Here is a 22,267-nt window from a genome sequence, read left to right as displayed (position 1 = left end):
CCTTTTAAACTGTTAAGAGACTCAGTAACGGGGTTGAAAAAATACAATGCAGTTCATTTCATCTCCTTTAGCAAATGTTAATTAACGCCCCTTCTGTGTGCCAAGAAAGGTGCCAGGTGCCAGGGGCAGAAAAGTGAGTAAGTGGGTTTGTTCCTGGCACATGGCAGTCTAGTAGGATATGCTTGCAAATTCAGGCCATGAAAACAGAGTAGAGTATAAGGTAGAGGGAGCCCAGGGGGCTGTGGGAGCACAGAATGGGGTCCAGGAGAAGGAAGGATGGGGGAGAAGGAGCTTGAGCAAGGTTGGAGTGCCATTTCGGGGTTAGAAAGACCTTGGGCACAGGGTGCCCAGCATGAATCAGTATGGAAGGTATACGGCTTTAGTACCGATAGTATGCAGATTGCAGGGAGGAGGTGCTGAGACATGGGGATTGAGGTAGGTGTAGGTAGGGGCTAGGAGCTGGAGGACCGTGCTTGCTGCACTGGAGCGATCAGACTTGGCTTTTGAAGTGGTAGTGTCCCTTTAGAGTTTTCAGTAGGGGAACGACGTGGGTAGATACGGCTAGACGTGGCATTACAGAAAGGGGGCCCTGGTAAGCTGAGGAGGATAAATTTAAAAGAAGCAAGATTGGAGGTGAGAACGGAAGCTGGGGGGTGTGGGGGCAGGATTAAGCATTTTGGGGGCAAAGGCGCAGGACTGCTCTTGACCAGCCTGGGGTGATGGGGTGCACTGATCAGGCCCTGAAGGGCCATGGGATGGATGCATGTGGATTTGGACAAGTCGGACCGGATTGCTCTGGGCTGTGCACGGGGAGAGGTCTAGCAGGAATCTACACATATCCCATCATCTGCTCAGGCCTTCCACCAGCCCCTGCACGCATTTTCTCTTGATTACTGTGATGGAAGATCTTCCAGTCCTTGCTTGGACGGTTTGAGTGATGGGGAGTGGCCAGATCAGAAGGGGCTTTCGTTTCACTTTGGGACGGTTTGTTGATTGTTTCTTCATTCCCTCACTCTGTTTATCTGTTTATTCCTTTATGAAGGAAAGTCCTCAAGTCAGAGAGAGCCTGAATTCTCTTCTCTCTGGTTTCTGGTTAGGGGGCTTGTTTCTGCTCCCAGGACACACAGACACAGGGTGTTTCCTCCTTCACCTGAACACCTTGCAGGTATCTGAGCCACACGCCCCTCAATCCCTCCCGTGTGTCTCCCATTCCGTGGCAAATGGCTCCACTTCCTTTCCTCCGATGCCATGGGATCCCAACTCTCCACCACCTGGGTGTCCTTTAGGCCTACCTCCCCACGTCAGTGCTTTTAACATGTGGGGCCCAGGTCTGACCCCAGCATACAGGGATTAATACTGATATGGCTTGGGACATTCAGTTCCTGCCTAGTGAACACCCGAGACTGGTTTTACTCTTTTGACAGCCTCCCTACTTTTTAGCTTCTACTGAATTATTTAAAAAAAATTGAGGTATCCATTTGCACACCATGAGATGCTCAGGTTGTAAATACACCACTTAATCATTTCTGGAGGGTGCTTGTCAAGATGCAGAGAATTTCCATCACCCCAGAAAATACCTACGTGCCCCCTACCCGCCAATACCACCGCCCCTACCCTACCCCAGTTAGAGGCAACTGATGGTCTGATTATATTTTTACCACTGTAGGTTAGTTCTGCCTATTACAGAATTTCCTGCGTTTGTATTTGGCTTCTTTTACTCAGCATATTTTTGAGATTCTATCTCTGCTGTGACTTATATCAGTAGCTCAAGTTCAGTTTAACTACTAAACGTAGAGATCCTTTTTTTCTTACGAATTTTATTAAAGACCAGATTTTCTCCATCCTGTATCTGAGCAGGTGGGTTTTTGAAACAACACGTGGAACTTCATTCTCATTTTTGCTTCTCCTTTTGATGTAATAAAAGGGTTTTGAACCCTGTTTTGGCATTAATTGCATTATCGGTACAATTAGCCTTGTCTGCTTTGCGGATCTGATAGATTGACCTTCCATATTGTTATTCATATCCTTGACGAAGGCGTTGAGCGGTGTGGGGACCAGAGGTCTCATCTGGGGTTGAGGTCACACGATATGTCAGCAATGAGCACGCTTGGGACTTTACTTGACCAACAGTGCATCTTATCTAGCTGTGCGGCCCACAAAGATCCCTATGAAAAAAAGAAATGTTTTGTATTATGACCCTCTTCTTCAAACCCAGGATCACCACGAGAAGAGGAAAACTGGATTCGTTTGTTGTGACTTGTATGGGAAACCATGTGAATCCCATCCCTGACGGACTGCCTTCTGTTCTAAGACCCATCAGATCAGCTGTTACCATTCTTGAAACCCCTGTTTCTTCTTTAGGGAAGTAAAGCTATTCTTCCTCCTCTGGGCTTTGAGAGATCTCTGTCTGTTCTCCAGGATTCTTTCTGAGATTCTTAGAAGGAACTCCGCAATCGTATTTTTAAGTCTTTCCATTCCCTAGAACGTGCACCCTTTTGCGCTTATTTTCTTCTAATGTCACTGATTTTTTTTCCTGCCTTGTCCAGTTTGAAGATGATTCTTCTTGATAAAGATACAACCAAAATAGAAATTGAGTGGTTCTGACTTTTTTTTCTTGTTGTTACTATTTAAACCACTGACCGTCAGAAGGATGATCCTTTCTAGTTCTTTATAGAATTTTTTTGCTAATTCTTTGTAGAATTTACCAGGCAACCATCCCACCATCCCGGTGACCCACTAATCTACCACTTATTTTTATAATTTGACTCACTTTGAATTTAAGTTGTTTGGCCACTGTTCCTGCAGATCACTTGCTGTAAGAATAGCAGATCACTGCTGCTCTTGACTTTTTTGCCTTTGGTTATAAGACTCTTTCCTCATCATGAACATGCTGTTTAAAAATCTGAGTTCATCAAGGACCTTTCTGGACAGCTAGCCACATGGTAGAGTCTTCAGTTGAGTATCTGTCAACACTTCTTTTACTTAGTGCATCTGTGGTTATATTTATGTTATGTTACATTTATTCTATTAAATGACCTTCCCATCCTCCTGAGAGTTTCTGATCATGGGGTTTATGTCTGTATTTTCATCTGGATGTTTTGAATCCTCCATTCCTAAAGGTTGGGGTCTTTTGTGATTGGAGGAACACAGAGATGACTTGGGTTTGTTTTCTTGCAAGGTTCTTGTTATTTTCACATCATCAAAACAAGTCCTCCTCTAGGGATCAGAACTTGGTCCAGAGTAGATGATCCCCCAGACTGTTGCAGTGGTAATGTGACCTGCCCCTTCCCCGAAATTCTGAAAAAGCATCATTTTCTAAATGCACAGTTTATGCTTGAATACATGGCTGTGCTTGGCCATGCACCTGCTTCTTCGTCTCATTCAAGTGTCCTCCCAGAGTCCTCTGGGAACCTCTCAAGAAATGGAATGCTTCAATTTCTAAGGTTATCTGGGGTTTGAGGATCTCTTAAATCGAATTAACTAAGCAATGTGAAAATAGATGGACTTCCAGCATTTTCACAGAGCAGATGGATGGCTCCCATCTGCCTGGATAACGGACCGATGCTGCTGGAATAAGGCAAGCAAACTAGTTCACTTATCCCCAGATCTGTTTCAAAATTAGCTTCAACCAAAAGTGTTTCAACCAGAGGAGAATTTGTCCTCTTTGGGAGATCTCTGGAGGCGTCACTTAGTCCTCCCTGACATTCATTACTTATGTTGCCTTGTAGCGGCCACCCCCCAACCCACCCGTTTGAACCTGCAGCCTCTTGCAGAAGTATCTATTTTAGTAATCTCACCGGGGAGGAAATATTTGGATTGCATGATGTCATGAAAAGATTTATGTCAAGGATGAGGATGCTGAGGGAGTCAAACTAAAATCTCAACAATAGGGGAAAGGTGAAAGAAAGACGTTGTGTGTCGTTAGGATTTCAGACCAAACCTAGAGCTCCGTGGAAGCTCTCACTGAGCAGTTTCTCAGGCTGAACACGTTGCCAGCGTACTGGGTGATGAAGCAAGTGTTAGGCAGATTTTCCCCTTCTCCTCCCCTTCAATACAAAAGATAATTTAAAATCAGCACAATTATTTTCAGGGCTGATTTTTTTCAAGAGCTTGCTTTCTTGTTCTGAGGTAGTCCTCCTTGGAGAGTTCTCTCTGCACATATTTTTTCCTCCAACTTCAAAATCTGTCAGACCACAGGAAAAGGTACAAGAATTGTGTAAAGAACACTCACATAAGTTCACTCAGAATCAGCAGTTGTTAACATTCTGCCAATTTGCTTTACTTCTGTCAGTTATGTGTTCATCCTGTCTGCCTGTCTTTCCATCTGTCTATCCTTCTTTGCCGAGTCATTGGAAACAAAGTTGCAGCCATCTTGCCCCTTCACAGCTAAATACTGAAAACATGTATCTCCAATAAATAAATTTCCTAAGCAATCAGAATGCCATTATCACGCCTAAGAAAATTTAGCAGGAGCTCAGTGTCCCTTATCCACTGTATTTATATTTATATACTGACAGCTGCCTCCCCCCACCCAATCCAGGATTCAGTCAAGGTTTACACATTGCATGTGGTCGTTAACACCTCTTTAGTCTCTTTGTAACAAGCCTTCTGCCTTCTTTTGTTGGTTTAAGTTTTTCGCGGCCTCACTTTTGCTTTGGAAGAATCCAGACCAGTTGCCATGTAGAATGTCGCCCATGCTGGATTGTCTGGATGTACAGAATAGCACGTAGACGATGTGATATCCGCAGGGCTTTCTCCAGGAGGCCTGTAACATTAGATTGTGCCATTTTTCGTGGTGCTGAGTCTGGTGGAGGCTGTGACTCCAGTCCACTGTAGAATTGCATTTCCCCATTTGTAGTGAATGAGTCATCTGTGGGTTGGTCATTTTAGACCATGTGAACACCCTGGTCCCCAGCACTCCTTCCACCCAGTGGTTTTAGCATCCAGTGATCATGTCGCCTGGTTCATTACTAGATTGTGGGTGATGGATGGTCATTTTTCTCATGCTGTCGTCGTTTTCAACATATATCAGGTAGCATTGTAATATAAGAAGAACATTTCCCTCCTTCCCTTCTCTGTCCCTTTTTGGATCAGTCAGAGACCCTTACCCTATTTTTATTTAGTGTATAATCTGTTACCATCATTTTTCTTTTTATGTTCAGATTGTCCCAAACTGACCAGCTGGAGCTCCATTGAGCTGGCTGCCGTGTCCTTTTGCACCCATCAAATTAGTCCCTGAGCCCTTCCTTGCTTTCTGGTACAACCCTGAACGTTCTCTGCCTCAGCCATTTCTCCAAGGAGTCCTGGCTCCCCTCCCTAGTGAATGTTATCTGGAAACCAAGCCTTTGCCCTAGAGACTCTAACCGCAAGGATCCTCTTCCTCGTTTTTGGACAGATACAGCACCAATGAAGGGGAGACCTGGAAAACGTTCATCTTCTCCGAGAGGCCAGTTTTTGTGTATGGACTCCTCACGGAGCCTGGCGAGAAGAGCACTGTCTTCACCATCTTTGGCTCCAACAAAGAGAATGTCCACAACTGGCTGATCCTTCAGGTCAATGCCACAGATGCCTTGGGTAAGCCGCTGCCTCCTTGGCACCTGAGCATCAGCTTAGGTCCTCTGTAGCTCGGAGAGTGTAGCTGCGCAAGGAGGTGCACATGTATGCAGTGAGTGACTGGGACGTGCTAAGAGAGGTACTCAGGCCACTCTTGGGAGGACCTTGTGTTATCTCGTGCCCTCATTCCCTGCACAATCACTGGTACACTGTAAGCTTAGGTATACATGTGTTTAGCATGTGAGCAAATGAAAACTGTTCTTCCCAGTCAGCGGTTCTGGTTTGACAGATCAAGCGAGTGACTCCCATGTGAATGGCCAGGTACCAGACGATGCAGGGTCCTCCCAGCTGTCTGGGATCTCCTCTGCGTCCGCTAGGGTAGGCACAGGACTTACAAGGAAGCAGGGAGAGGTGCGACTCCGCATCTTCCTTCCTCCCCCGTTCCCCCTCCTGCGCCACCCCCCTCCCGCCCCCCGCAGCCCTGCTCTTTCCTCCTCCTCCTCCCGCCTGGGCGCAATCCTTCCAGCTGACCGAAATGACCCCTCTGCTCCCCAGTCACTTTCCGCTGATTGAAATCCTTTCCCTGTTTCAGGATCGAATGCACTTGGCTGCTAATATCCCCACCAGAGGACCTCCCCCTCTTCTCTGTGTCCAGAGCATAAGCGTACTCCTCACGCCCTGAATTCTGCATTTGTGTCTGTCACCCTGTTTGTATCATTCCCCATCAACTAGGTTATAAGGTCCTCGGAAATAAGAACCTGTCCCGTGCATGTGTATTTTCCACCCACTGGACAGCCAGAGAGCTTAACAGTCAGGGTTTAATAAGTACTTGCTGATGGGAATGGCGACGAGCTGACAGCTTTTCATCAGTTTTAGGCAGCATGTAATCCGATGGAAGACACGTCTATAAAGAAGACATAGAGTACCAGTGTAGACATAGGCATACATTGGAATTCCTGTAGAAACCACTCTACTTAAATTCCAAGTGAACATGGAGCGATCATCCAGGCTGTTCTGCCGTTTCTCAGCCTCCTTCCCTGAAGATTCTGTACCTTCCAAGTAGTGACCGTGAATTGTCTATTGCTCTCTTGGGCTGTTGCTTCCAGGCATGCCCACCCTGCCCAGGAAGCAGGTGGGAAGCAGGTGGGAAACCATACTCCTGAAGGCTACCATCTATCTATCCAGGATCCAGCCTGACCCGAACTCCCTGGGCTATCAACCCCTCTGATACCGACTTCTGGAGGGAACTGCAGAATCTGCTAAATTATTTCAGAAGCTTTTAGATGGTGCCAAAGGTGGCTTGCTTCTTCCCAGCTTTCTCAGAGATGAGCGTCTGTGTTTCAGGAGGTACCATGTCCATTGGCGTGGGTGCCTCCCGGCATCACAGCAAGCTGATTAGAGGCTTGGGATAGCTGCAGAGGCCCGTGTGCCTGCCAACCAGCAGCAGGGTGTGCTGGACGCGGGTGCTCGGGCCCGGGGCTGGGGAAGACAGGAAAGCCTGCGTGCGCAGGTCTCCCTCAAATGCTTCCTGCTGTGTTTCCTTTTCCCCAGGGGTTCCCTGCACAGAGAACGACTACAAACTCTGGTCGCCATCTGATGAGCGGGGCAACGAGTGTTTGCTAGGACACAAGACCGTTTTCAAACGGAGGACACCCCACGCCACGTGCTTTAACGGAGAAGACTTTGACAGGCCGGTGGTCGTGTCCAACTGCTCCTGTACGCGAGAGGACTACGAATGGTTGGTTCTTCTTCAGTTCCCCGGGGGCTGGGTTGTGTCTTCCTCAGCCAGCGGCGTGGCCCACAAGACTAGGGCACGGTCCCTTTCCCTGAGCAAAAGAAGGCAGATCAAAGGAAGTCACTAGGTATTAAGCATTTTTTTTTTTATGTGCTAGGCACCTTCTGCCTAGTTTATTCCATTTCGTTCTTACAGCTACGAAATGAGGGAGAGGTGTCACACCCTAGGGAAGCTGCAGTAGCTGATTTAGGAAGAGATCACCCTGGGGTTTATTTCTATGAGGGCCGCTTTAAGATTCCATTGTAGGTCCCGCTCCTTTTCCTTAGGGAGCCCTATGCTACAGAAACGAGGGGATGTCAGCCCATATATATGTATTTGTATGTTCCTCCGTCCTGAAGCAGAGTACCCAAGGCATGGCTGGGAAAGGGGGAAGCAGAAGAAGCCACAGGCGCACAAATAATGTGGCTGGAGAGGGAAAGCTGCAACACATCTTGGAGGAGGAATGGGTGCTTTTCTTGTGATTATTGGCAGGAAGGAGGAGACTGATGTGCTTCCGGCAAATCGGGACGTTTTGGGAGGCTGTGCTGTTTGAGATGGGCCTTAAGGAAGTACCTGAGTCTGTGGACAGGAGCAGTCTGAGATGTGGCCGCCGTGGGTGGGGGGGAGACGGGGAAGGCATTGGAGTTTTGGCTCAGATGCCTTGGAGGTGTAAAGTGAGGCCAGTGAGTGCAGCTGAGGCTGATCTGGGAGGGTGGAGACAGAAAGGGTACGGGCCTTATTCTGTAAGCAGGCGGGGGTCTTTGAAGACTTTTGAGAACAGTCGATGATCAGAACAGAGCTTAGCCTTAGAAGAGGATTCTAGCTGGAAAGCGCATAGGATCTCTGAGCCCCGAGGTAGTCCTTTGAGTCTGTAATCCCGCATGAAATCACCCCAGGCGAGGCGGGTCATCGGTAGAGCATGGGTATCAAACTAAGCACGTAACTCATTTCTCAGTAGTTGCCAGGCCCCTAAAACCTAAAGTTTGCTTTGGGAAGCCACACTTATCTTGACAAAAGCCAGAAGCCTCTGATATGTGCTAGTCCAGGGGTTGGACCAGGGCCACGGAGTAAACCCTTTCGGCTTTGCCGGCCGTATGGTCTCTGTGGACAGCTCCACGACTGCTCACGGTAGCATGGAAGGAGCTGTAGGTGGCAAATGGGGACATGGCTGTGGCCCCATAAAGCTTTCTTTGCGAGAACAGCTAACCAGGCTTAGCTAGCTCCTGCCCTAGACCAGTGCTTCTGGATCCCGAGTGTGCGTGGGCATCACCTGGGATCTTGTGGAAATGCCGGCTCTGATTCTCTAGTTCTAGCCAGGCTCCGGCTGATCCCGGTACTGCTTATCTGTAAAACCATCCTTCTGAAAAATTCCTACAAATTGCTAAATGTGGATTATGACACAATAAACAACACAAACCACTTAGCCCTGGACCTGTTAATACTTCTCGTGGAGAAGGTGTTAAGTAAGTATTCATTGGACTGAATAGAGTAAATGAGACCTTTTGAGTAGAGCACATCAGTGTGGAAAATTCCTTTGAATTAGAGTTTAAGTTTTGGTCAGGGCTTCGGGAATTAGCTAGGGCAGTTGCCTCATCTTGGGGTTGTTGAATGCAGTCCGGACAAGTCATGCAGTGAAGGGCAGAGTTGGGACTAGACCTCGCTTCCCTGCTTCCTGCTCTGGGGCTCTGCCCTTGGAGATGGGTGTTTTGGCAGAGATATGTGGCCCTCAAGTTGTGAAGGGTCTCGTGGACCAAAGCACTGTGTCCCGAAGTGCAGGATGAGACACCCAAGGTCATTTTGGGTCGTACGTGGACATGATCTTAAATAACATTGAATCTTTAATTTTAAAAAAAGGTTATTCTTTTAAATTTCCTCTTTAATTCTTCTAATCACATCAAGGAGAGAGGATCACTGGGTGCTAGTAACTTTTTACATTTCCTAATCCCCTTTTTTTTTAAGATTTTATTTATTTTAGAGCGAGCATGAGTAGGAGGGGCAGAGAGAGGGAGAGAGAGGGAGAGGGAGAGAATCTCAAGCAGACTCTGTGCTGAGCATGGAGCCCGATGTAGGGCTCGATCCCAGGACCCTGAGATCATGACCTGAGCCAAAACCAAGAGTCAGATGCCTAACCAACTGCACCACCGAGGTGCCCCCATTTCCTAATCCCTACTTTAAAAAAAAATTTTTTTTTAAAGATTTTATTAATTTATTTGACACAGAGAGAGAGAGAGCACAAGCAGGGGGAGCAGCAGAGGGAGAGGGAGAAGCAGGCTCCCTGCTGAGCAGGGATCCCGATGGGGGACTCGATCCCAGGATCCTGGGATCATGACCTGAGCTGAAGGCAGATGGTTAACCATCTGAGCCACCTAGGCACCCCCATTTCCTAATCCCCATTTCCTAATCCCTCTTAACAAAGACCAGGCAGACCCAGAGTCTTTGGGTAGGGAACTGGATCCAGCTAAAAAATTTAATATTGTTTTGTTTTTTGGTATAATGATTTATATTGTTTTTGTCTTATTTTTGGCATGTGATCATGGTTTTCCAATCATGGCTCAGATGTAAAGTTTCTTTTGAAAATGTGTTAATGTAAAAAGGTGAATATTCTTTAAAGGGACGTGTTAAGTAACTTACATTAAAGCGGTAGGCGCTGTGGGAGAAGTCACAAGGTTTGGTACTGACATGCCCCAAGTATGTAAACCAACGGCCCTAACGAACCCCAATTGCCTTTTTAGTGACTTCGGCTTCAAGATGAGTGAAGATTTGTTCTTAGAGGTTTGTGTTCCGGATCCTGAGTTTTCTGGGAAGTCCTACTCTCCTCCCGTGCCTTGTCCTGTGGGCTCTACTTATAGGAGAACAAGAGGGTATGTCTCACACCAGTCACCATAGCCGGGACACGAGGGGTCTGCGCTGGGCTTGAGAGCAGGGAGGACCACCTGGGTTCCTTTCATACAAGTGCTTGGATTCTAAGCTAGCAGGTCTCAGGGAGCTTGGGCAATATTTAGACTTAGGATGTTTACAGACTCTTCTACCCTCAGTGAGAAAAACGCAAATCTGTGAGTTTCTCTGCAGCTCTAGCTTTGTGTTAAGTCATAAACTTCAGCAAGGACGTGTCTTCACAGGAGTTTGTTGGAGAGCTGTATGTAAACTTTTGCCCAGGACAGCTTCCCAACTGGGTGGGCTGCCCAGTGTAACTCTAAGCAGGACCAATTCAGAACGATTACATGTTGTCTTGTCCTATAGGGAGATGAATAGATGAACGCTGTTGTCCGTGGATAGGAAATATATTTCCAATTATGGAGACTTAATGACTATTCCTGATTGTGTCTAATCTCTTGCTCTTGGGGTGGGGGGCGGTGACAGCTATCGGAAGATTTCTGGGGACACTTGTAGTGGAGGAGACGTTGAAACACGACTGGAAGGAGAACTGGTCCCGTGTCCCTTGGCAGGTAAGAGGTGGTTTCTTGACTTTGAGTTCTTGAGATACTCACCACAGCATCCTCACCGTCTCACAGAGGTCTAGTCTCATGGCTCTTCTAGCTTAGTGGAGGAAAGACATGGAAATTACAAGCATCACAGAGCTCCCCTTTTCCCCTAAGCTTGGTATCCAAACCAAATTTATTTATAGCCTTATGCTTTTGTAGGAATGGAAAGTATTTTTTGAGGAAAACCCCTTTTGTTCATTGAAAAGTGTTTATTCTGCATCTCTTGTGTCCTAGGGATGGGTGAAGGAGGGGAGGCTTTTACGTGTTCCTCGATCTGTTTGTCAGAGTTGAATACAGAGAGACTTGCGTCTTTTGGGGATGTAGCTAAGTGGTCTATCTTAACTTTTATAATAATAAGTATAATGAATACTTGAATGGAATTTCACACATTTTAATGTACTTTTCCACGTGTCGTCGTTTTAATCCTTATCACTACCCAGTGGAGCAGATCCTGTCGTAAGCTCCATTTAAAAAAAAAAAATAAGCCTGTTCAGAGAAGAGGGTTAATCCATCTATTTAAGGTCACACACCTGGTAAGTGACAGAGCTCAAATTCAGACTCTTCAGCCTCATGCTCTTCCTCGGATATTGCCCAAGTGGCAAATGAGTGTCATTCCCATCACTTTAGGGTATCATTATGCATGCTCATTAGGAAAAACTTCTCTGGAGTGAGTGCCTACGCTGTAAAGGGAGAGTGTGGTCCAAACATACTTAAAGTTGAGTGAGTGGTGTGTGGTATTTGCAATCTAGTCTCGGAATGATGATACTCTCGCAAATAGTTAATCTCTTAGCATCTTTCCCTTCCTGCTCTGTCTCTAGTACTTACTCGTGCAGAGCTTCCTTATTCCCTGTGAGCCCTTCCTCCTGCTCTGACCTCTCGGTGAAGGTGAATGGTTGGCGCGCACTCGCATCCGTGGCCGTGATGTCTGATGGAACAGCCCGCTGGATCGCAAGAAGCGCGTGGGCCTCCCCCGGCAGGGCAGAGCAGCCCCCTTGTTCGCTTGCTGCTTGCCAGTGTGCGCCGGTGTTTTTCATGCTAAGCTCATTAGTTCTTTAATTTAATCTTCCATCATTACCAGAGTAATTAACATCCCTCACTGTGGAGACTTCAAAAGAACACGGCTTCAGCAGATTCCCGCAAATGAGCAGATAATATTCAAATACGCTCCGCACAAGAGCTGTTATTGATGAGGGTTTGGGTGAGTAGGGTTTGAGTGATTGCTCTTAAGACATGCTTTTGTAATAAACATTTCTGGAGGTAAATCAGTGAGGGACAAAACTGTTTAAAGCCATCTAAACCGGTAGGAAAGCTATTTTCTTTGGTTTTTTTTTTTTAAGATTTTATTTATTTATTTGACAGAGAGAGACACAGCGAGAGGGGGAACACAAGCAGGGGGAGTGGGAGAGGGAGAAGCAGGCTTCCCGCCGAGCAGGGAGCCCGATGCGGGGCTTGATCCCAGAACTCTGGGATCATGACCTGAGCCGAAGGCAGACGCTAACGCCTGAGCCACCCAGGTGCTATTTTCTTTTCTGAGAGGAGAAAAATAGAACAGGGAACAAAGTGGAAAAATCACATTTGTCATGTAGGCCACCTCCTAAATGTAAAAAAAAAAAAATATGTGGCACAGAAGCCAAGGGTATACCACGAAAGGAAAGGAAGCTTTCCTAGAGCTGATGGGAACTATAGCATCTTTGCAAAGAGGAGGTCGTCCGGGCATCTTGGAAGGATTTTTAAAAATGAAGTCATCCTCCTTCCTTTATGATTACTATAATAACACAGAGTCCAGGCGGTGCTCAGGTATGGCTGGGATTGGCCAAGAATTCTGTTCCTTTCCTAAGTTAAGTTTTGAACATGGAAATGCAGAACGTTCCTCTCTATCTAATCCTAAGGCAAGTCTTTCTGGACCCAGGCTCTGCTGTAAAGGCATTAGTTGGTTAGAAGAAAAACCGAAGCCACAGAATGGGGTTTGCGGACGTTAGAGACGTGGGTGGGAGGCTTGCTGCTGTGAGTGTAACCTCCGTGGCTCTCCGTGGCAGCTTCGATGAGAGTCCTTGGTTTCTGGGTCATTTACAGGCTCGGCAGGTTTCATCTTAACGATCCCCTTCACTGGGAAGTGCGGTGGGAAGCTTTTCTTGAAAACCAGAGGAAGAGATCGGTTACCATGTGGTGGTGGCTTAGATACTTTTGAAGTGCAGTGAGACCAAAGGAAGAGAAGGCAAACTTACCTTTATTAAAAACTGTAAGTCGAGGGGTGCCTGGGTAGCTCGGTCGTAAAGCATCTGCCTTCGGCTCGGGTCATGATCCCGGGGTCCTGGGATCGAGCCCCACATCGGGCTCCCTGCTCGGCAGGAAGCCTGCTTCTCCCTCTCCCGCTCCCCTTGCTTGTGTTCCCTCTCTCGCTGTGTCTCTGTCAAATAAATAAATAAAATCGTAAACAAAACAAAACAAAACAAAACCTGTAGGTTGATTTATTTTTGGCGTGCATTATCTGTGTGGGAGCCCTTGTAAAGCGGGTAGCTGGTGCGTGTGAACTCACTGAATGAGGGGAATGGGGGCGAGAGAGAGAAACGGTCACTATGTGGGCGTGCAATAGAGGGGATCAGGTCCCACGTGCAGCCTGCCGTCAAAGTGGTCGCGTTAGACATGGATGAAGGTGTGTTGTGCATCATTGTAGAAGGATCTGCATGTTTTCCATGCTGTTCCCTAAGCAGAAGAGAGGGAGCACCAGCTCTTCTAGTTACTCGTTGTCTGACGTGAGTCAGTCAGTCTTCTTAAGCACTCAGGGCCTCTATTTCTGTGTCTTAAAAAAACAACAGCATTAGCCTCTCTATCCCAAGAGGCAGCATTGTGTAGGGGGTAAAACACAGATTCTGGATCCAGGCTGCCCGAGTTCAAGCCTTGGTCCTGCCACTTACTAGTCGTGTGACCTCGAAGGCGTTAACCTCTCTGCTGTCTGTTTTCTCATTTGTAAAATTGAGTTCACAGGGGTCCTTCCACGATGCAGTCATTATACCAGTGAACAGTGCCTGGTACGTAGTATGGACATTGTACAGGGCTTGTCAAGAAGAAATAGGACCTTTGCGATGATTTTGTTGGGAAACATTTTGTAAGTGTTCAGGGACAAATGTACTGTTACTGTGTTGAAACTATAATAGGTTGATGTAATTGCTGTATGTCATTGTGAATAATATTGGATGGGTGAGCAAACAGATTAGCTACAAGTCTTCAGTGACTCAGGGTCTCTCCTCAACATGATTATGGTGCCATGTGATGCAGTCATGTGACGAGGGAGAGCATGCCGAGTGGGGTAATTATTTTGTCATGTGTGACTCTAAAGACTTCTGGGCCGAGCTCAGAAGCGTGGATGTTGGAGCATGACTGGGGCCTCTAAATTAAAAAAAAAAAAAAAACAATTATAACAAGTAAGACAGTTTGCAGACGAGAAAACAGATTTATAGGAGTTGAAGTAACTTGCCCCTCAAGGCAGAAATGGGATTCCACTTTTCACACCTTCTCAGTCTTGACTCCGTTGCTCTTCCACTTGATCTGCGCCATTAGGTTTATGTGTGAGCAGAAAAAAGGTCAGACATGCTAGGACTCCTCAGCATCCCCCTCGTCCACCCGCTCTGTTGTTTGTCTGTGTCTGTGCAGAGGAGAACGAATTCATCCTGTATGCCATGCGGAAGTCCATCCACCGCTATGACCTGGCCTCGGGAACCACTGAGCAGTTGCCCCTCACAGGGCTACGGGCCGCAGTGGCCCTGGACTTTGACTATGAGCACAACTGCTTGTATTGGTCTGACCTGGCCTTGGACACCATCCAGGTACGTCAACCCTCGGTCCGCTCGTGGGGCCCGTGCCTTGTGACTGCCCAATCCTGATAAGCTTCCTTCAGGACGGCCTAGGGAAATGGGTATTAGACATTTTAAGTCGTAACTCCTCTCAGGGCTGATGGATGAAACCTTGCATTCTTCTGTTTTGGTATTTTCTTGCCCTGCCCACCTCTGTCCTCGTAGGAAGGACTAAGGGAGCCCCAACTCTGCCATCTTACTTGTAAGTGAGACTTCCCTTTTCCTGCTGGGAAGATTTGAGGACTAAGAGTGTAGGAGGATGAGTTACTATCACACCAGCTGCCTCTGAGGCGACCTTCTTCCCGAGCCGTGATACAGGAACACTTGACGTACCCGCAGTTCACGTAATTACCCACTTCAGCTATTCGGAACACAGCCAAGAACCAGCAAGTGAACTATAAAGATCCCCACACGGGCCAGATAGATAGCCATAGACTCAAGCTCATGCATTTTAAAGGAGAGCTATTTGATCTTTATTCATTGCCTATTTAATCCTTTTTAGAAAAGCAATTCCAACAAGTTTTATCCGGACTTCCAACCCAGCAGAAATGTTACAGTGCCTGGGTTTTCGAGGGGCTGGGGCTGGGGGACGCCAGCGACCGCTCAGTGTAGCTTGTCCCAGGGACAGCACCTGATGGCCAGGAGCTTCCCAAGGGAGGAGAGCCTAGAAAAGCCGACTCAAGAACTTAAAAATAACAGCAGTCTGGTTTCATTTATTTCAAAAGCAAACAGACTCATGCTTCTCAGTAATCTCCGACCTCATTATCGGGATACAGCGTTGTTCAGTTACCAGCGTTCATAAGGATGATGCCGAGTAATATCAATGATTAAGTTCTGTGTAGCTCTAGAGTCTCCTTGAAACAGGAAGCCGTTAATACATTTTAGAAAAGCTTTGTTAAAAACCGGCTTCGCCCATGTGGAACGTTTACTGATAGAAGACATCTCATCCCTTACCGGTCAAAGCCCGTGGAGTAAAGGGTTGCCATCCACGGGACTTGAGCTGGCACGAGGTCATTCGCATACTCACAGCCTTTTTTCCCACCCTCTCTTCAGCGCCTCTGTTTGAATGGGAGTACAGGGCAAGAGGTGATCATCAATTCTGGCCTGGAGACCGTAGAAGCCTTGGCTTTTGAACCCCTCAGCCAGTTACTTTACTGGGTGGACTCTGGCTTTAAAAAGATCGAGGTATGTGTATCCCGTGCTGTCCTTAATTAAGCATGCAGGGGGAGCACCTGGGCTTCGAGCCAGGTTTGACACAGGGGGCGGAGCCAGTGTGTCCGACTTCTCTGGAAATTCTTTGAGAATTCCAGAGAATGGCCCAGCGGAGCCTCCGGGAAAGGAAGAAAAGGGGGATAGTTTCAGAATTCATGCTCATTGTCCTGAAGGTCCCACGTGAGAACAGGATGCCTGAACCCGTCAGAGATTTCATTAAGATGCCCCGAACGGTTCTATTTTGGCTAGCTGAGGCGTGTGGTGGTAACAATAATGATAATTATATAATACCATAGCATTAGTATACTGCTGTATTGTCAGTGCTCTAGTATTATTGGAGTTGATTAGAGTAATTAAGACAATATCATGATCATGATTATGATTATTGATGACAACGAGCACTTATTCTGTGCCAAGCCCAGTTGGAAGCACTTTGCTCGAATTATTGGATTCAGTTCTCATGACAACCCTGTTAACAGTGCTCTTATTTGCCCACTTTACTTATCTGCACCTCAGCGACCTAAGGCCACGTGAGGGTAAGAAAGGGCCCCTCCAACACCAAAGTCATGGTCTCATAGGCACACTCACCTGCCAGAAGTCAAGGCTGAGGCCCTGGCTCATTGTCTCCACCCCACTTTGTACCAACTACGGGGGGACACGGCATGTGGGTCACGTGGAGAGCTCAGTAGCGGCAGGGAGTCACCGTCGGGAGAAGTCACCAAGACGAAAGTCCCAAAGTCGAGCGCCAGACCTGGGTTCAGTCTTCATTCCGGTAGCTTAAGTGACTCGGGCGAGTTTCTTATCCCCTGAAGCTTCAGTTTCCAATGTCTGTGAGACAGAATTGATCCACCCCGTCGTCGGACGGGTGCTCTTTCTTGCATGGTGCCTGCCAGGTATGCTTTGAGGCCGTGAGGATACAGCAGTAGGTGAGACACACAAGTTCCTGTTCTGAGAGAGATGAGATGTGAGTGGAGGAAGCAAACCACTGAAGACATACATCTATCAGCTCTGTCAGCGATGAGTCCTAGAGGGCCTGTCCAATGGGGCAGTGTGATCGTGTGACTGCGGAGGGGGCAGGAAGGCCTTGAGGATGTGGCACCCGAGCCGAGCCCTGAGGAGGGGGTAGTGTCCACCTCAGAGTGTGGCTGGGGGAAGCGAGTGAGAAGACGCACCATGCCTCACACGCACTGAGTGGGGCATCGGTGGTCTTGTTATTACCGTGCCTCTCCCTTCTTTAACTGTGTGTGGTCAGTGCTTTGCCAGGTGCTGGAGGGATGCCGTAAAGCATAAGTGTCCACACCGCGCAGGTACTGTTTGTGCGAAATGGTAAGATGAGTCACTGGCAAGAACTGTAGATGCTCGTTGAGGAAGGCAGGTCAGAGGAGTTAGCTGAGGAGCTGGGCCTGGAGGGGAGTTCTGAAGGAGAGACGCGATTTGATTATGGAGCAGAGGACAGGCCTGGGACGGGACGCGGTGAGAGCAGACAGACAACTTGGAGTATGTCAGGTTTCGAGAACCATGAGAAGGCCGGCCTCCCTGAAGTTGTCAGGGCTGAAGTGGACAACAGAGAATATGGAGGAGAGAGAATTAAAAGTCTGTGGAGATTTTTTTTTTTAAAGATTTTATTTATTTATTTGAGAGAGAGAGAAGGGGAGAGAGAGAGAGAGAGAGAGAGCACAAGAGGGGGGAGGGTCAGAGGGAGAAGCAGACCCCCCGCTGAGCAGGGAGCCCAATGTGAGACTCGATCCCGGGACTCCAGGATCATGACCTGAGCCGAAGGTGGTCACTTAACCAACTGAGCCACCCAGGTGCCCAAGTCTGTGGAGATTCTTAATTATAAGGCCTGGGATGTTGAATATTTGTTGTGTGGACCGTGTGGAGCCATTGGTGGCTTTGGAGCGTGGAGCAACGTAGTGGGATAAATAAATAATACGTCCTGAGTACTTTGTGCAGATCTGTCTTCATGCCCCCAGAACCGGGGCATGGGCCACAGCACTGGCCCATCTGTCAGACCACGTAAGGATTGTCCCATGAGCCCGAGGAGGGAACAGCTCCTTCTGACCGAAGTCAGGGCAGGCTTCCCAGATGAGTCTGCAGGGGAATCAGGCACCCACAGAGGTGCGTGTCTGTGGGTGGCAGCCCAGCAGGAAACTGTGATGTGGGCTTTCAAGGAGCTCAGATCCATCTTGGCCTCCCCTCAGGCCCCGCCCCCTCCTATTTCTTGTCAGGTGGCTAATCCAGATGGTGACTTCCGACTCACGATTGTCAACTCCTCTGTGCTCGACCGGCCCAGGGCTCTGGTCCTCCTGCCCCAAGACGGGTAAGTGTGGCCCCAGAGGAAATCAGCACGTGGCGGATGCTGCCAACAGACATCTGTCTGCTCGTGGAAGTGCCAACTGCCGGACACAAACTTGTTTCTGATGATTGCGGTTGAAATAATCTATTGACTTGGAGTCTTGAAACCAGAGCTCAGTCATCTTGTCAGGTAACTCCATTCCCCCTTTTGTTAGCAAGCATCAGAGTCTCCACATCCAGATGTCTCACATCTGTGGGGTGTTTCTGCAACGAAAGGTATTATTAAAAGTCTCTCCGTAGATACAGCGTAGTCAGGCCTGGTTAGATATTGGGAGGATTCTTTATCTCAAGTGTGGCGCATGATGCAAACATATGATCCCTTCCATCTCTTCCCTGCCCAACCCCCACAGGTTTTCTTACTAGCAATTTATATGCTATATGGGAAATGCAAAGGTGTTCTTTAAATTAATTTCTTAACTTAAAAGAAACATAGCTAAAAGAAAATTCTGCATTAGGCTTTCTATCCTTCTAGTATTTATGATTGAGAATTAGATCTATTTTTTAAAAGGAAAAATATATATGTACTTCATTAAAAATATTAAGAGAACAGAAGTTTACGAAATGAAAAATATTTGTTTCCTCCTTTTTCACTCTTAACCCTTCTCCTTCATACTTCCTAGGGGTAATCGTGGTTAGTAGTTTCCTGTGTATCATTCAGAATTCTTTTTTATCCACGTGCAAGCACGTAGCCTTAAGACACACGGACACACACACACTCATGCATGAAATAGAATTGTAGATATTTACTGTTCTGCGTGTTTTCAAAACCTTTAACATGGGTTGAAGATGATCTTTTCACGTGAGCACACATGAAAACATGTAGATTTTTAGGCATCAAAATATTCTATTGTATGTACCATCATCTATCACTTTCTCTGTAGATTAACCTGTTGGTGTGTATACACATATATTCACCTAAAAGTATATGTGTGTGTGTATACAGACATAACACATACATAATTTTTTTGCTAGTATGAACAATGCTGTGATGAATGTCTTTGTACATTGTCGTCACATAACTTGATTGTATCTGTAGATAAATTCCAGCAAAGGAATTTCTGGGGCAAGAAATTCAGGGTGTTAAGTATTATAATTACGGCTTATGATAATAATACTGCCAAACTAACTGGCCTTCCAGTTCTAGAGAGGCTTCTTACCTCTTGGGGATAGTATCTCACTCCCGATTCCCTAGGTCAGATGTGATGTGTGTTCTTTCCCGGTTTGACCAGGGTGATGTTCTGGACCGACTGGGGAGACCTGAAGCCGGGAATTTATCGGAGCAATATGGATGGCTCTGCCGTCCATCGTCTTGTGTCAGAGGATGTGAAGTGGCCCAATGGCATCTCTGTGGATGACCAGTGGGTCTACTGGACAGATGCCTACCTGGACTGCATCGAGCGGATCACTTTTGATGGCCAGCAGCGCTCGATCATCCTGGACAACCTCCCCCACCCCTACGCCATTGCTGTCTTTAAGGTGGGACTTCCTTTGCTCCCAGCTTTGGGCAGTCTGTTAGAGCAGGTGAAGAGTGTACTGAGGTGAAGAGCTGCTACCTTGGGTTTTTGCAGAGATGCTTGTCTGACTAACTTCTAGAAGAATCAGCTCACTTCTGGATTTGCGACTGTTTTCTTTAGCGCATCTGGACGGATGTCAGACAGAGTTGCCAGGCGTCTGGGGCTGCTCATTGTTCCCAGTTCAGAAGGTTAAAGGTTGTTTCATAGAAAAATCCCCTTTTGCCCTCGAGTGCCGGTAGTTTGGGCTCGGTGTCCTCGTCTCCTGCTCACCTCGTGTCCTGATGGGTTCACATGGGCTCCGTCCCACCCGTGTGGCCAGCCACTGCTGCTTTGACTCTAGAGAACAGAGTGGTTGGTCTTTCCTGCCACTGGGAAGCAGATTTCGAACAGAAGGGTTGGGCTGTGGTCAAACTTGAATGCTTCTCAGGTAGTGTCTGCCAGCCAGTTCCTTCAGGGTGACTCTTGGGTGAGGTCTGGACAAATCCACTGCCTTGCATTTCAGTGGAAATCTTGGTCGGGCTGATCCCTCACCACGGAATGTTAGGTGTCCTCTGTATGAGTGAACCCTTGTTCTTATTGAGGGCCCAGGATTGGAGACCCAGGAGCTGGACTGACGAGCAAAGGTTTTCTTTCTAGAATGAGATCTACTGGGATGACTGGTCGCAGCTCAGCATCTTCCGAGCTTCCAAATACAGCGGCTCCCATGTGGCTGTTCTCGCGAGTCAGCTCACGGGGCTGATGGACATGAAGATTTTCTACAAGGGCAGGACAACTGGTAAGGAAGGCTGCGTTGCCGGCTTCATCTCTCCCGCGCTGTGATCTCCAGGAAGGGGCTGGGCGTGGGCAATCTCTGCCCGGGCAGGAGCTGACAGCCTGCGTCTTTATTGTCACGACAACATGCCCATTATTTAATTTCTGCCTAATGACCTCTTAATTGCTTTTCTAATGGTACACAAGCAGCTGGAAGACCGCGTGTTTTCGCCTGCCTAGAGTGGGATGCTTGGTGGGTAATTACACCCTCCTCCCGCCTTTGGCCCCTGACTGATGGGTGGCGTAGCTTCTGCTGCAGCTGGAGAAGCCCCGCGTGTGCTTACTCCCCATCTGGCAGCCTCCCAGGGAGCAGTGCTGTGCTGGGTGTGCCTCCAGTTGCCGCCTGCCGATGGGAGTCCTGTCTCGTCCTCTGCTTGCCCAGATGACCTGTGGCTCATTGAGCACCTGCCCCCTTGTCATGCGAGGCGTCGTTATACGACACATTAATTCACGTGTCCCCGCCTGCAACGCTTAAACCCCACGAAGAAGGAGATCGTGTCTGCGCCCCTCCCCGCCGCCCCCCGAGACAACAGTCTGGCCACTGCCTAGCACTCGGTAGTGCTCAGTCTTTGTTGGAAGAGGTCATGAAAAGGGGCCAGTTGCCAGTGGGTGTGGACAGTAGCTGTCTTAAAGATTGTTGGGTGAGACTTCAAGAGCTACTCCAAGGCTTATGACCTGCTTGCTGGTCCTGGAGACCGAGACTGTGCCGCAGAAAGCCTCCTTCCTTGCTTTCCGCCCTCTCCCTCTGTGCGCCACCCACACTGTGGGGTCTACAGGACAGAGAGAGCAGGATGTTCCGGAAAGAATAGTCCCTTTAAGAAGCACCCTGTTTATTTCAGCAGGATTAAATAGCATCCTGGCTCCGCTGACTCGCCTTTATTGACAAACTGCTAGGTTTCCTGCTTGGCAGCACAATGTTGACGTTGCTTTGTGGGTTTTGGCCTTGCTAAGAGAAGATTGACAAAGGGGAAAAAGATGGTTATAGATATCATTGTGATTTGCGGGGGGACCAGTGAGGATAGCATTGAGAATACCCTTGCGAAACGGTAAAGAACTTTAGAAATGTAAGTCTGTATTATTGTTAGGACTGCACCGGACCTGGGGTGTGGGTGGGGCTGGTATCATGATCCATGGTTCCTAATCAGGGAACGGCATCTCAGGGGCGAATTAGGTTTCTCAAAGGTCCCTTGCTAGTGTAGGAGCTGGGCCTTTGTTCCAGTTCTGCTGCTAAATCGAGGAGTCACATTCTTCCCAGAGGAGGTGCCTATTTTAAAATAGGGAGAGATGAAGGACTCCTGCTTCTGGGGTCCCAAGGCTGAAACTCAGGGCCTTTGTTTGATGGAGGACCCCGAGCCCCTGCTGATGGGCGTCGCTAGCAAGCTGAGTGAATCATCAGCATTTCTCTGAGTTAGAGCTCAGTCCGGAAAGCAGGTCTTCCTTTTGACAGGTGCTTGTAAGCATGTGCTTGCTGAGCACACGACCATTCCTGAAACACCGTGTTCTGGTGAACCCGTGATCCTTGGGCTCCCCGCTTCCCGGTCTCGGCTGGTCGCTTGCCCCATTCCAGCTGATGCACAGTCACAGCTGGGTCCTGGGGAGTGGGAGGGAGGATGGTCTGTGGTCACAGCATGTGCCTTTGTTGTCTTCTTCATGCCTGAAAGAGTCACCTTCACTTAAACCATCCCAAGTAATTCTGGGAGTCCGCCTGGGGTCTGG

At 48.0% G+C, this 22,267-nt stretch overlaps 1 protein-coding gene across 1 annotated transcript in view; it reads left to right on the top strand.

Annotated features, from left to right (window-relative positions):
* The window catches only part of SORL1 (sortilin related receptor 1), a 155,718-nt gene that overhangs the window by 72,128 nt on the left and 61,323 nt on the right, over positions 1-22,267 (top strand). The window contains exons 13-21 of the mRNA XM_045894818.3: positions 5,396-5,574; positions 7,105-7,291; positions 10,060-10,188; positions 10,688-10,773; positions 14,461-14,633; positions 15,714-15,845; positions 18,101-18,192; positions 19,457-19,703; positions 20,378-20,516. Of these exons, the coding sequence (XP_045750774.1) occupies positions 5,396-5,574; positions 7,105-7,291; positions 10,060-10,188; positions 10,688-10,773; positions 14,461-14,633; positions 15,714-15,845; positions 18,101-18,192; positions 19,457-19,703; positions 20,378-20,516 (1,364 nt within the window). The remainder of the gene's footprint in view (positions 1-5,395; positions 5,575-7,104; positions 7,292-10,059; positions 10,189-10,687; positions 10,774-14,460; positions 14,634-15,713; positions 15,846-18,100; positions 18,193-19,456; positions 19,704-20,377; positions 20,517-22,267) is intronic.

This window comes from Mirounga angustirostris, unplaced genomic scaffold (assembly GCF_029215605.1).
Source record: "Mirounga angustirostris isolate CCGP_5_RB_7025 unplaced genomic scaffold, mMirAng1.0.hap1 SCAF_13, whole genome shotgun sequence".
Lineage (NCBI taxonomy): Eukaryota > Metazoa > Chordata > Mammalia > Carnivora > Phocidae > Mirounga > Mirounga angustirostris.
This window is presented reverse-complemented; position numbering and strand designations above follow the sequence as displayed.